The sequence below is a fragment of the Aythya fuligula genome, chromosome 13, assembly GCF_009819795.1.
Source record: "Aythya fuligula isolate bAytFul2 chromosome 13, bAytFul2.pri, whole genome shotgun sequence".
In the NCBI taxonomy this organism is placed as follows: Eukaryota; Metazoa; Chordata; class Aves; order Anseriformes; family Anatidae; genus Aythya; species Aythya fuligula.
This window is the reverse complement of record NC_045571.1, coordinates 18,412,691-18,423,804: the sequence shown is the minus strand read 5'-3', so window position 1 is coordinate 18,423,804 and position 11,114 is coordinate 18,412,691. Positions and strand designations below refer to the sequence as shown.

At 42.7% G+C, this 11,114-nt stretch overlaps 1 protein-coding gene across 2 annotated transcripts in view; it reads left to right on the top strand.

Annotated features, from left to right (window-relative positions):
- Positions 1 to 215: 215 nt before the first annotated feature.
- The window catches only part of DACH2 (dachshund family transcription factor 2), a 282,538-nt gene continuing 271,639 nt past the window's right edge, over positions 216 to 11,114 (top strand). For both annotated transcript variants that reach the window (XM_032196137.1, XM_032196136.1), the window contains exon 1: positions 216 to 736. In XM_032196137.1, the coding sequence (XP_032052028.1) occupies positions 216 to 736 (521 nt within the window). The remainder of the gene's footprint in view (positions 737 to 11,114) is intronic.

Here is an 11,114-nt window from a genome sequence, read left to right as displayed (position 1 = left end):
GCCCCGCCGGCCGGCAGCCAATCGCGGCGGCCGGGCCGGAGGCGAGCGGCGCGGATTGGCTGCGGGGAGCCGTCCGTCAAGCGCCCCGCCCGCCCCCCGGCGGCGCTGGGGAGGGTCCGGGCGCGCGGCAGGCGGGCGGTGCGCGCGGCTCGGGGCGGCTCGGAGCGGAGCGGTGCCGCCGGGGGCGCGGGGCTGCGGCGGGCGCCGGGCTGGCCATGGCGGTGTCCGCGCCGCCCGTCATCGCCGCCACTTCCAGCGGCGGCGCGGGGGGCTCGGGCGGCTTGTTCCGGGCGGACCCGCTGTACTCCAGCCCCGCGGAGTCCCCGCGCCTCACCAACAGCCTCGTCAACTCTTTCCTCGGCGGCGGCGGCGGAGGAGGTGGTGGTGGAGGAGGAGGAGGAGGAGGAGGAGGAGGCGGCGGGGCCGGGGCGGGCGGCGGCGGCAACGAGTGTAAGATGGTCGACCTGCACGGGGTGAAGGTGGCCTCGTTCCTGGTGGAGGGGCAGGAGCTGATCTGCCTGCCGCAGGTCTTCGACCTCTTCCTGAAGCACCTGGTGGGGGGGCTGCACACGGTGTACACCAAGCTGAAGCGCCTGGATATATCGCCCGTGGTGTGCACGGTGGAGCAGGTCCGCATCCTGCGCGGGCTGGGCGCCATCCAGCCCGGCGTCAACCGCTGCAAGCTCATCACCAGGAAGGACTTCGAAACTTTGTACAACGACTGCACCAACGCCAGGTGAGCGCCGCGGGGCTGGGGGGCTGCGGCCGGCCCCCACCAAACTTTTCCCTTCGCGGTACCTCGGGCGCTCCCCCCCCCCCCCTTCCCCCTCCCCTGCTTCTCCTCCTTTCCCTCAAAGTTCTCCGCTCCGTGCCCGTGACACCGCCGCAGGTTCCAGCTCCGGCTCTGAGAGGGTCCGGACACCAGGTCCCAGCCCCCGGGTCCCCCCCCGGGTCCCCCGCAGCCCCCCGGGTCCCCCCCCCAGCCGCCGGGTGCCGCCGGGCTCCGGGCAGCGGCTCCGGGCCCGATCCTGATCCCGGTCGCTCCCTCAGCGAGCTCCGAGCAGCGGCGCGGTCCCGGCCGGGACAGCGGCCCCGTTAATTAGCCCTAATTAACGGGGGCGCCTCAGGGGTGCCCCCCTGTGCCCGTAACGCCTCCTGGTGCCGTGCCGGTGCCGCCGTGCCCCGCACCGCGGCCGCTGCCGGGAGCCGGGACGGGGCCAGGCGCTGGCAGCGCCCCCGGGGGGGTCCCCGGCAGCCCAGAGCCGCCCCGAAACGCGTCCGAACCCCGCCTGGCTGCGAGTTTTTGGTAACGAAGCGCTCCGCTAAAAATCTCTTTGACCAAAGTTTTTCCTCAGGGAAATAGGGGACCCGGTTTGGCCACGCAGCCTGTAGGTGCGATCTGATGCTTTCTGCTCCCTCACAGCCGGTGTTTAGAGATCAAGAAGTGCTGGAGCGCTAATTGCTTAAAGCGTGTGTTTCACGACTTTTTTTTTTTTTTTTTTTTTTTCCTTTGGCCAAGATTTCTGACCGCTCTGGGAAAAAAGCAGCGGCTGAGAAGTGAGGCCGGGGAGCAGGAGCGGGGGCTGCGGTGAGGGCTCTGCGGAGCAGCCGGAGCCACCAGCACCTAGGCAGAGGCTGGAGATGTGGTGGGAGCGCTGCCGGGGGGGTCAGACGGGGCAGAAATCGGTCAAATGGGGCAGAAATCGGTCTGATCGCATTCAGAGCTCTCTGTTCAAGACAGACGTTCAACACATGTATGTCAGCACAAGCTCTTCGAGCCCAGTTACGAAAGCGCTATTGATTTCTACCTGTTCAGGAGCAGCAGATCCCGTTACGTTTCCTCGAGTGCTTCTTGCTTATTAAAACATCGCTTCACCTTTGCTTATGTCTCTTGAAAATGCCCCTAATTTGAATGACCTACTGATACCAATGTATTACTGCCTTCGTGGTTTTAGATGTAATGTATGATAAATGTTATCAGCTCAGGCAAAACTTTTCTCAAGTATTGTAACTTAACAATGTTAATTGTATTCTATCACGCTTAGCTCATCATTTTATTTAAAGATTTTTTTTTTGTTCTTGGAACAGCCCATATTTCATGGTACAGAAAGTTGGATAAAAATAGCTTAATACATGTGATCCCATTCTCATTTGCTGTGAGCTGACCTGGGAACCACTGCGGCGTGTGGTACCGTACCTAACTAACAAAATGGGATGGGACTGCTCGCGACTGCGTATGCAGTAGTTAGATTCTGGATCTGGGAAGTAAAGTATTGGAAAAACAAGTCATCTGTTAGGGAAAAAAAAAACAAACAGTACAACAACAAACCCTTAAATACATGTTGTTCCACTGCATGACTCAAGAATTAAATTTGAACTGAGAATATTGTGCATTGCTCTTGTAATCTCTTTTTGCTGTTAATTGATATGAATGAATGTCTAATTCAGAACGCTGTAGAAGCACAGTTTTAAACTCAAAAACTGTTGGAAAAAGCAATGAGAAACTTTGACTATTGTTATTTTGTATGTTAGCTGACTCTTAAAAATCACCATCTCTTACATTGGTGTACGCTTTTAATTGTCTTTCAGTTGGAATGCAAACCATCAATTAATGTGTAATTGAAAAAAGAGATCTTAGTTCTGCTTAGTCTGTTGGATTATTTTTTTAGTTGAGCTTGTCTACAGAGCTCTTCAGAAATGCAGAGAAACATGTGTAAGCCAAAGTTTTCGTATGTTCCGTGTTTGTAACGCTACTTACCTATGTCTGCCATCTTTGACCTTTGTATTTCGTAAACAGCATGTGTGTAATTTGCATCCACACATAAACAAAATATTCCTAACTTTGATCGTCATTAAAGAGTGCTGTGTAACTTACATTGGGAGCAAGGTTTGTAAAATGAAACTAACCATTCATTTCACTGCAAGTAGCATCTTGAAGTGCATGGTGAATACAACATGCTTCCAGGATTTAGTTACTAATTTGTGGTATCTTGGAAGTTTACATAAATTGAGGAACAAATGCTTAATTTTTGTAGCAAAACATTAGGTTTACTTAAAGTAGAAGACTATGATCAAGTTTCATTTTAAAAATGAAATAGAACTGTGGAGAGAACATGTCTGTGACAGTAAATACATCAGTCCTTAAATATCACAATAATATCAGTAGGATCATAACGTCTTCTGCAGGGCTTCTGTATTTGATGGCTGTTTTCTGCTGAAAAAAGGCAATGCTGGTCTGGTTTGTTCATTAAATAGTAGGTAAAACAGTCCACGAGAGAGAATACTCCCCAGAAAACTGCATTTTAGTACATGGCTTATTTTAATTACGATTTACAGTGTCCAGTTCAGCTAATATTTTGAATTACTTTGACTTTTCACAAATAAGGGAAGGTTTTAGAAATGAAGTTAAGCAGTAAATGCAGGCATTTTATGAGATAATGAGGGTCTAGTTGTGTTGTCTATTAAAAGCTACCCAATAGTCAGCAATACTCAGTCTTTTATAAGGAGAAGGATGTCAAGATTATAATTAATGCAATCTAGTCATGTAGCACCACACAGAGCTCCTGTGTGTATTGATTTTTAAATGTGGACATCTGATTACATAAACTTCTTTGACTAAGTAAATATTTAGCGTGCATTCGGACTCAGCCAAACTAGTGAATTTTGGAAGTAGTGGCATATTGAAATAAGAAATGATCAATTTCTCTTTCCTTTTTCTTCCTCTGAGGGGAGATTTACTTGAAGCATGCTCTTGAGAGTTAGCACCAGCACAGTGAATTCTGTAAAGAGAGGCAGAAGTGAATTTTTCCACTCTCTGAGTGAACTAATTATACTTCTAGAAAAACACCCCAAGTTCTTTTTGGACATATTGCACGTCTGTGCTTCTTCAAAAGTACTGAAATACTTGAACGTTTTCATCAGAAGCATATCTAATCTGGAGTAACCTTGATTAACATTCCCTTCTCTTTTCATGGCAATAGAGCTTCCCATTTGAAGTGTAACATGCTTTTCCTCCAAGATGGAGTATTTGTATGTTTCCTGCATGTGTATATGCATAATACATATGTAATTTTCTACTGAGACTTGTACAACTGAAAAATACTGTGTTTTTGTAGCAAAGACAAAAAAGCCAAACAATTAGGTATTAATGATATTCTCGTTGCATATTCAAAAGGTCTTTGCAAGCATTTCTTCTCCTTTTTTTCTTTTCACCATTTCAACCTGCAGAACTCTTCACTGTCACTTCAAATCACACAATTCTACAAAGATAAAACAACATTTAAACTCATTTGCTTTGGGAGGGAAATTGAGCATTTGCACCCAATAAGCCTGATTGTGGAACTGCATGCAAATTGTGTTTTGATTTATCTCTTTTGCACTTTTTTCCATTTGAATTGATCTTGCATTAATTTTGCCAAGCGGCTCTGTGAGGCTGCAGATGTTGCCCTGTGTTTAATAAATCAATGAGACAGATCTGAATGAATCACTTCAGATGGATTCTCTGCTCGGTTTGATGTCTAGATGTTATTCTTAGCTTGTTATCATGACAGATGCATTAATGTTCCCATACACTGCCAGCAATGTCAAAGAGATTGAAGCTTTTAAAGTGGCGGTATCCCCCTTTCCCCCTTCTGTTAGAATAGCTAAGTCGCCTTTAGGAATAGGGCAGAATATAAATTTAATCGTGACATTCTTGTGGGGAAGATGCTAAACTTCGGACAGTATTCCAACACAAAGTCACGCAAATACAGATTCACATAGAATGATTAATTATTCCTAAATAGTGGAGATCAATATTAAAATCTAAACATAGGTAGCTCCTTAATAGAGTAACCACTTTCTCGACATTAATATTTCATTGCAATAGGAATGATCCGAATAAATAATATAAGACTAGAACATGTTAAAAGTGTTACTATAAATAGAATATCGCCGTGTCCAAATTGATTACAGGCTGAAGCAAGGCTTTCTTTAACAAAACAAAAAAACAAACCAAAAACCAAAAACTTACTATTGTTTCTTTTAGACTTAAATACATCTGGATTCAACATCTGTTAGATGCAAAATAAGAAAACCAGTTTATTGTGTTCCCAGTCTGACTTACTGTTTAGTGCCTGATATGTTAGAAAAGTTGTCGGTCACCATTAATTTCTGATCTGAATAGCCTGGTAGCCATTATCTTGGATAGAACCTGTGGAACGCAAATCATAAAAGAGGCTGGAATGTGTCTTTGTGGAAGGGTTTTAAATTCTGGAAAAGACTGCACAAAGTGTAAAGTACTCTGCCATGAATAATGAAGATCTATTTCCCAAGTAGGCTACGCACAGGTTTTATTGCCTTTTATTCTTCAGTGTTTATTAAAACACTTGCGGTCTTCCTTCCCTTTCTTTAGAAGGTAGAATAGTGCTTTGTGACTTGTTTCCATCAGTTTGTTAAACCTCACTTCTTACTCTGATGCTTTATTTTTAAGATATTAAAAGTTATCAAGAACGTTGCTTGCCCTGATCTCTCCCCAGAACAGAAGAACTTTTGACTTGCTGTCATTAAGGCTTCTGAGAATAAAGTGGGGAAACTGGCTGTAACAGATCTAGATTTATGTTGGTATTCTTGCTCCAGTAGTTCCAGTTTGATAAAGGAAACAATATATGTAATAGAAATTCACAGTTTATTCAAATGAGTTTAAGCTGCAGCATTGTTATATTTGCCTTCCTTTCGCCAATATATCAACGTGTGGCAATAGCATTATACTTAGCAAGCTTCCAGAACTGGCCAGCCCTGTAGATGGGAAATCGTTCTCACACTGGGCTGCTGTTGGACACGCAGCCTGTTTGTGTCTGCGTGTTTGTTTCTGAGGCAGGCAAAAAGGAAATTTGGTAGAACTGAGGAGCGCTGCAGAGATCACAGAAAATCGTGGCTGGTTGTAGGGCAGTGGCCTTAGAGTAAGAAGCTCGTATCTTCCTACCTTAAATATTTTCTACAGAATTACCGAAGTGAGCATTCAGAGGTGTGTTTTGAAATTGCATCTTGCTCTTGTCATTGATAGCAGGCTATGTAAGAGCTGTGTGTCAGTATCAGTGTTATAAAGCTCTTGAGATCCGTGCTGTAGAAACTCCTTCTGACTTCACTGAGGCGAACCTCCCTTTCCCACCAATAAAAGTTTGCTTGAACAAGGGCAAAGAACTTGGAAGTAGTTTAGGATATGAGTCCTTCTCCTCAAAGGTGGGACGCTTTTGCCTAAAACCTGCATTTGTTTCCTTCCATTTATTTGGTCTATTAAATACCAATGGAAGAAGTATGCAGATTTGGCATTTTTGCAGGCACTATTTTTTTGGCCTAATCCTGTTCTTGGTGAACGCAGGATCTTTTATCTTTTCTCTGCACATTCTAGAGACTGTAGTTTTGAGTTTCCTGAAGTTATGAACAAAGCCATCCAAATCCTTCATGTAAAGTATCTGTAAAAGAAAATAGATGCAAACTTGTAAAAGTTGTGTGATTATCTGTGTAATAAAGCCCTGTAAGTGTATGGAAATGAAGTATTTTAAGGGTATTAAAAACTTGAGCAACACAAATAGCAAAAAAGACAAGTAGTTAGGATACTGCAGCCTGTGATGTGTTCTTGGTGTAAGCTAAGGCAAGATGTATGCTATGATTAAACGTTTCACTGTGCACAGGTACATTAGTTAGTAATAATTTGTAGTGATTTAGGTTTATCCTGCTTGATGCTAGCACTGTCCCTTGGGGCTATATGCTTGTGGTCTTTGTTGCCTCTTCGTAAAGCGTCGTATCCAAAGTGGCTGTGTGATGGGGTTCACTCTCCCTCCCCACTCTGCAGCCTGCAAGAAGCACCAATCCCAGTTAGTTTACATACTTTGATATCTGCCTCAAAAGCTCTGATACCCAAATTCTGTAAAACTTAAATTTGTTTGTTTTCCTTTCTTTCTGGTAGCACAGCTAGGTTGTTCGTGTGCACAGAGAAAGTTTATTGTCATTAGCAAGTGTGGGAAGCTTATATTTCCTTGTCAGTACATCTTGACCTGCTAAGCCCATTTTGCTCATTAAAATATAGTGTGTCAGAGCCTTTATTGACTTGGTTAAAAATACCACTTCCCCAAAAAGTAAGAACCCAAACGAATGAATAGCGCTTGCTTTATTCCCGCATGGTGTCATAAACCAGATTGTTTAGCAGTGTATGTTGTTATGTGTATGTTAAGGTATAAAATGTTCAATTGCAATTGTGTCTGACGATCTTATCAAGCTTCTGGAAATTGATATCTGGTAACAGCATTTAACCTACATCTAGTCTATCTGCTATTTATGTGATGGGTTAAAAAGAAAAAGTAGTATCGATCTGTCGCTGGATTAAAGTTTGAAATCGGCAACAGCATGAGCACAAAAGGCTTTTTTTTATGATTTCTCAGCTTGCCATTGATCTACCAGTTTTATTGCATTCATTATTTATTAAAAGAATTTGCAAGCTAAACATAACGTTAAGCTAGTTTGCACACAGGGACTGCACTTAGGAAATTGAATGGAAATTGCATTAGAGATGAACATCTGTGCTATTTTTCCACTCGTGTGTTTATGGGTTTGTATAAAAGGTGTATTGGATTAACAGTTATAACCATTATAGCTTGCAGCAATATGTTAGAACCCTAAGCATTTAGTAGTTGTGTAGAAGGGAGATTATTTTTGCTTATACTAAAAAGTATGGTAATGCCATCACAAACATTGCTTTTGTTAGGTTGTTCTTTATTAATGGGCTTTTTAGCTGTAAGATATTAAAAAAAAAAAAAAAGAAAGAAAAAAACCACGCCAACTTGAGTTATCTAGCTATAGTATGGATGCAGTCTCTTATCAATGCTACATAAAGCTCCATTAGTATTGTCATTAATTGAAGGTTTCTGGTGACAGCATTAGTTAAGGCTAGCAGGCCTCATATTTGGCATATAGACATAACATATTGTGTATTACAAAGTATAATTTTGCACAATAAGTATTGAAAAGATCTTTAATATATGTTCCTTCACATTTTCCTAGCAATTCAACTAATTTTCTGACCTTTAGTGTTGGTCCTTTCTGTGTGTATTATATCAGTGAATCAGAATATTTAAATATTTAGAAATCTTTTTCCACTTAAGTTCACAAGTTCAGCTGCCCTCAGCACTGTGCCTAGTTACATGTGACATATAAAGCATAAGGTGGATCTAGAATTTCGTGGTCACCATCTATAATGCTGGTGGTTTGTCTTTTTTTTTGATGGTGCTGTTTCTGTGAAATAGATTATTTTGATTAAATACCTGTTGATTGAATAAGGAAAACAAAGGAAAAATTACTTAGGAGGCTTTGAGTGAAAAGCGTGTTTTTAGAATTAAGATGTTACCTATTTTATTTGGTCTAAAAGTACGTGCAGTCTAGTCTGTTTATGACTAGAATGTACTGAAATATGTCACGCTTTGCATCATCAGTGCACTTTGCTTTCAGTTTTTCTATTCAAGACTCAACCTGATACACCTCACCAGCTTGCAGGACTGTTAAGGGTTTCCTGTGCGAAGAAAAAGAAATGTCCTTCGTGCCAGAAGGTTGCACATATTCTTTCAAATGCCACCTCTGCATTTTTCTCTCTCATAGGATGAACCTTGTTAATAACTAATTGTTTTGGACAGAGGTAGTTCTGGTTTCAGTTTAAAGAATCTTGATGCTCTCGATCCCCGCTGCTGGCACTCATGGTTAGTAGTGGTCCCAGCCTTAGGCCCTTCTCATCGCAGTCCTCTTGTGATACCACATTTCAACTGCCCTGTAAGCAGAGGTAGAAATTAGATTTTAATATAGGACCAATATAGCTGGTAAATACACACTTTTGTGTGTATGTAGAATTCTTCAAAAATCAAAAGTGATTTCCAGTATTTGGAAGAGAGGCTTGGGAATACTTCAGAAACCTAGTTTTAATTCCATTTGCTGCAGACAAACTAAATTTCCTAAACATACTTGCATGGCTTTCTAGAAGTCCTTAATTTTGAGATATCTTCCACAGCCATATTAAGTGCATGAAATTCTCAGCGTGTAATTTCATCTGCAATTCTGTCCAGTCTGTAGCAAAATACCATTTAGCTTAGGATGCCCTTGTGCTGCTTGCAGTCAGCAGCACATTGATTCATTTTGTTCTGCTGCTTCAAAGCCTGTACACAGACAGTGAAATTAAAGCAGAATGCTCTATTCATAAAGTTAATAAAAATTACTTTGCAGCATAACTCTAGGGAGTTCCAGAGCCGTTGTATGTGGTGGAGTCGTAGGGCTGGAGAGGTTGGCAGGGACCTCCTGAGATCTCATCCAGCTCCTGTGCTCGAACAGGGTCAGCCAGAGAAGGTTGTCCAGGACAGGGCAGGTTTTGACTGTGTCCACGGATGAAGACTCCACAGCCTTTCTGGGCAGTGGCTTTACAGAAATGAAATAATTATGATGTGGAAGAAAGCCTTTTATTGGATTACATGGGAGTTATTGAAGCTGGGCATGCACATCGCAGCTAGCCGCTGAGATGCTCCCTGACCGAGCGGCTCGTCACTCGAGCAGATACGGACACGCTGCCATTGTACCTGGCCTTGCGGGAGCAGAATGTGTGTTGTAACCTGTGAATCATCCCTGTCATATGTAGATTGTGCGTGCTCTGTCTCAAAAATTATTTCCTGAAATCCTACGTGTGTGTGCTGATGACTTGACTTGTCATATTCCCTGGTGCTACCAAAGGAGTTTATTTTTTTTTTTTTTTAATTTGCAATACAAAATTGGGATGGCAGTAATAAAGCTCTTAGTGCAGACATTGTGCCAGTAGGGGGATTTAGTTACCTGAATGTTACAGTAACCTAAGAGTTGCTAATTAAGAAGATTGTGCTCGTTTAAAGAAAAACTGTTAAATGTACTTCGGAGCAGGACATTTAAAATGCTGTGTGCTATGCTTTTTCTTATGCATGTATCAGTTGTTTTTACCTAGTGCATGTTATACGTGATAGCTGATGGCCTGCTTTTATAACAGTTAATAAGAAAAGGTCCTGTGTCAGGGAAATGTTGTCCCGGTTGTGTTCTGCAAAGCTGATGAAGGAACCTGGCTCTGCTGCTGCGGGTCTCTGGAGCTGCCTCTTGTCCTCATACTTTGAACTGTGTCTTCTGCTGAAGGAAAGCAGTTCTCTCGAGATTCTGAGATAATACTGAAAAATAGAAGTAGGAAAAAATGCAGAGTTCTTTCCAATGAGATTTAAAATACATATCTTAAAAAACAAATGCTCACAAAAACAGAAAAAGCTAGTTATGGTCAAAATGCTGGCAGTTAGCATTGATATTTTGCTGCTTTCTGAAAGAAGACCTAAGGTAATGAGCTCAGATAACATTTTTTCTCTGTTAAATGAGCTTTTTATTGAAATATGTCTTTGTGGCTATTTTTTGTAGGCTTTATTTAGTCTTTGTATGCAGCACTTCATGCATCTGATACAGAAATACCTTGAGTTGAGCATGCTGTCATTAAGAAATCATTTTTACCAGCTGGGCGGTTGTTCTGACTGTTCTGCAGAGAACCAAGATACATAATTGAGCGATCTGTCAATGTATTTGGTACCCTTCGTTGCGAGGCTTGCTAAATACACCACACTTCTTGCTCCCCCTCTGCATTGCACGGATTTGTAGCCCAGCAGCGCGCCGTGCTCCTGGCTCAGGGCTCTACCTAGGTGGAAGGGGCGAGGTGTTGCTGCCTGCCTTTGCAGCCATGGTGCATCTTTTAGAAGGAGGCCTCAGAAAAGATTTGGCTTTGTTCTGTGAATGAAGGTGAAGATAAGCCAAGCGTCTGAGTTCTTCTGCTCACGTATTTTGATGCAGGTAGAAACTTTCTGTAAAAACGTTTTTCAGAAAGACACCCAGATTTTTGTTTCATTAATTCATGATACTATGAAATCCACATTCTTGGTCCCTATCCAAACTTAGGTTTTAATAAAAAAGTTATGTGATCAGCCCTGTCAGGCATTAAAGCCAGGTAGGTTAGGGACTGGTTGAACCAGCACTGCGTTTGATTTAAATAGTGCCTTGTATTAGGGTCAGAATGGTTTGTGCTTTTATATTTCATCTCCAAATGT